The sequence below is a fragment of the Penaeus monodon genome, chromosome 28 (genome assembly GCF_015228065.2).
Source record: "Penaeus monodon isolate SGIC_2016 chromosome 28, NSTDA_Pmon_1, whole genome shotgun sequence".
Taxonomy (NCBI): domain Eukaryota; kingdom Metazoa; phylum Arthropoda; class Malacostraca; order Decapoda; family Penaeidae; genus Penaeus; species Penaeus monodon.
Genome location: NC_051413.1, coordinates 13,662,632 through 13,663,145, shown reverse-complemented (window position 1 = coordinate 13,663,145; position 514 = coordinate 13,662,632). Strand labels below are relative to the sequence as shown.

Sequence of the window (514 nt, the reverse complement as noted above, 5' to 3'; positions counted from 1 at the left end):
AATGATACTCCCACGAAGGATCCTCCTCCGAAGGATCCGCCTCCTCCGGAACTTCCGAAGCTATTGGTTGGTCCTCCGTAGGAGCGGCTGATGCCACCAGAGGATCCTCCGCCACAGCCTCCGCCGAGGCAACTGCTGTAGGCCGAACCGACGAGCAAGCCCAACACCACCAACACACTCCGTCTCTGAAAGCAACAAGTTATCTTGCATTGCCTGATCAGCAATATGAGAATACTTTTACCAATCTGTATGCATGACATACTAAAGGTGAAAATTTAGCAAGAATTGAAATCAATATTCACTCTGCCACAGAGGTCTTACCATCATGAATATGAGAGATGATACTGAGGTAGCGCAAAGAAGGTGATCTTATATACACAGTGATTTTCGTTTTAAGGTCAAGCAGCATTGTTTTAGATGACAGTGGTCACTGTTATCTGTGGATATGGACACGCACACATACACACAAGCGCCATTTTTTAAAAGTTCTCTGCGGGCGAAAATTTCCCTGCTC

General features: G+C 46.5%; 1 protein-coding gene across 1 annotated transcript in view; it reads right to left on the bottom strand.

Annotated features, from left to right (window-relative positions):
* The window catches only part of LOC119591046 (loricrin-like), a 4,120-nt gene extending 3,793 nt beyond the window's left edge, over nucleotides 1-327 (bottom strand). Inside the window, exons 1-2 of the mRNA XM_037939773.1 lie at nucleotides 322-327; nucleotides 9-185 (exon numbers count right to left, since the gene is read on the bottom strand). Of these exons, the coding sequence (XP_037795701.1) occupies nucleotides 9-185; nucleotides 322-327 (183 nt within the window). The remainder of the gene's footprint in view (nucleotides 1-8; nucleotides 186-321) is intronic.
* Nucleotides 328-514: the final 187 nt, after the last annotated feature.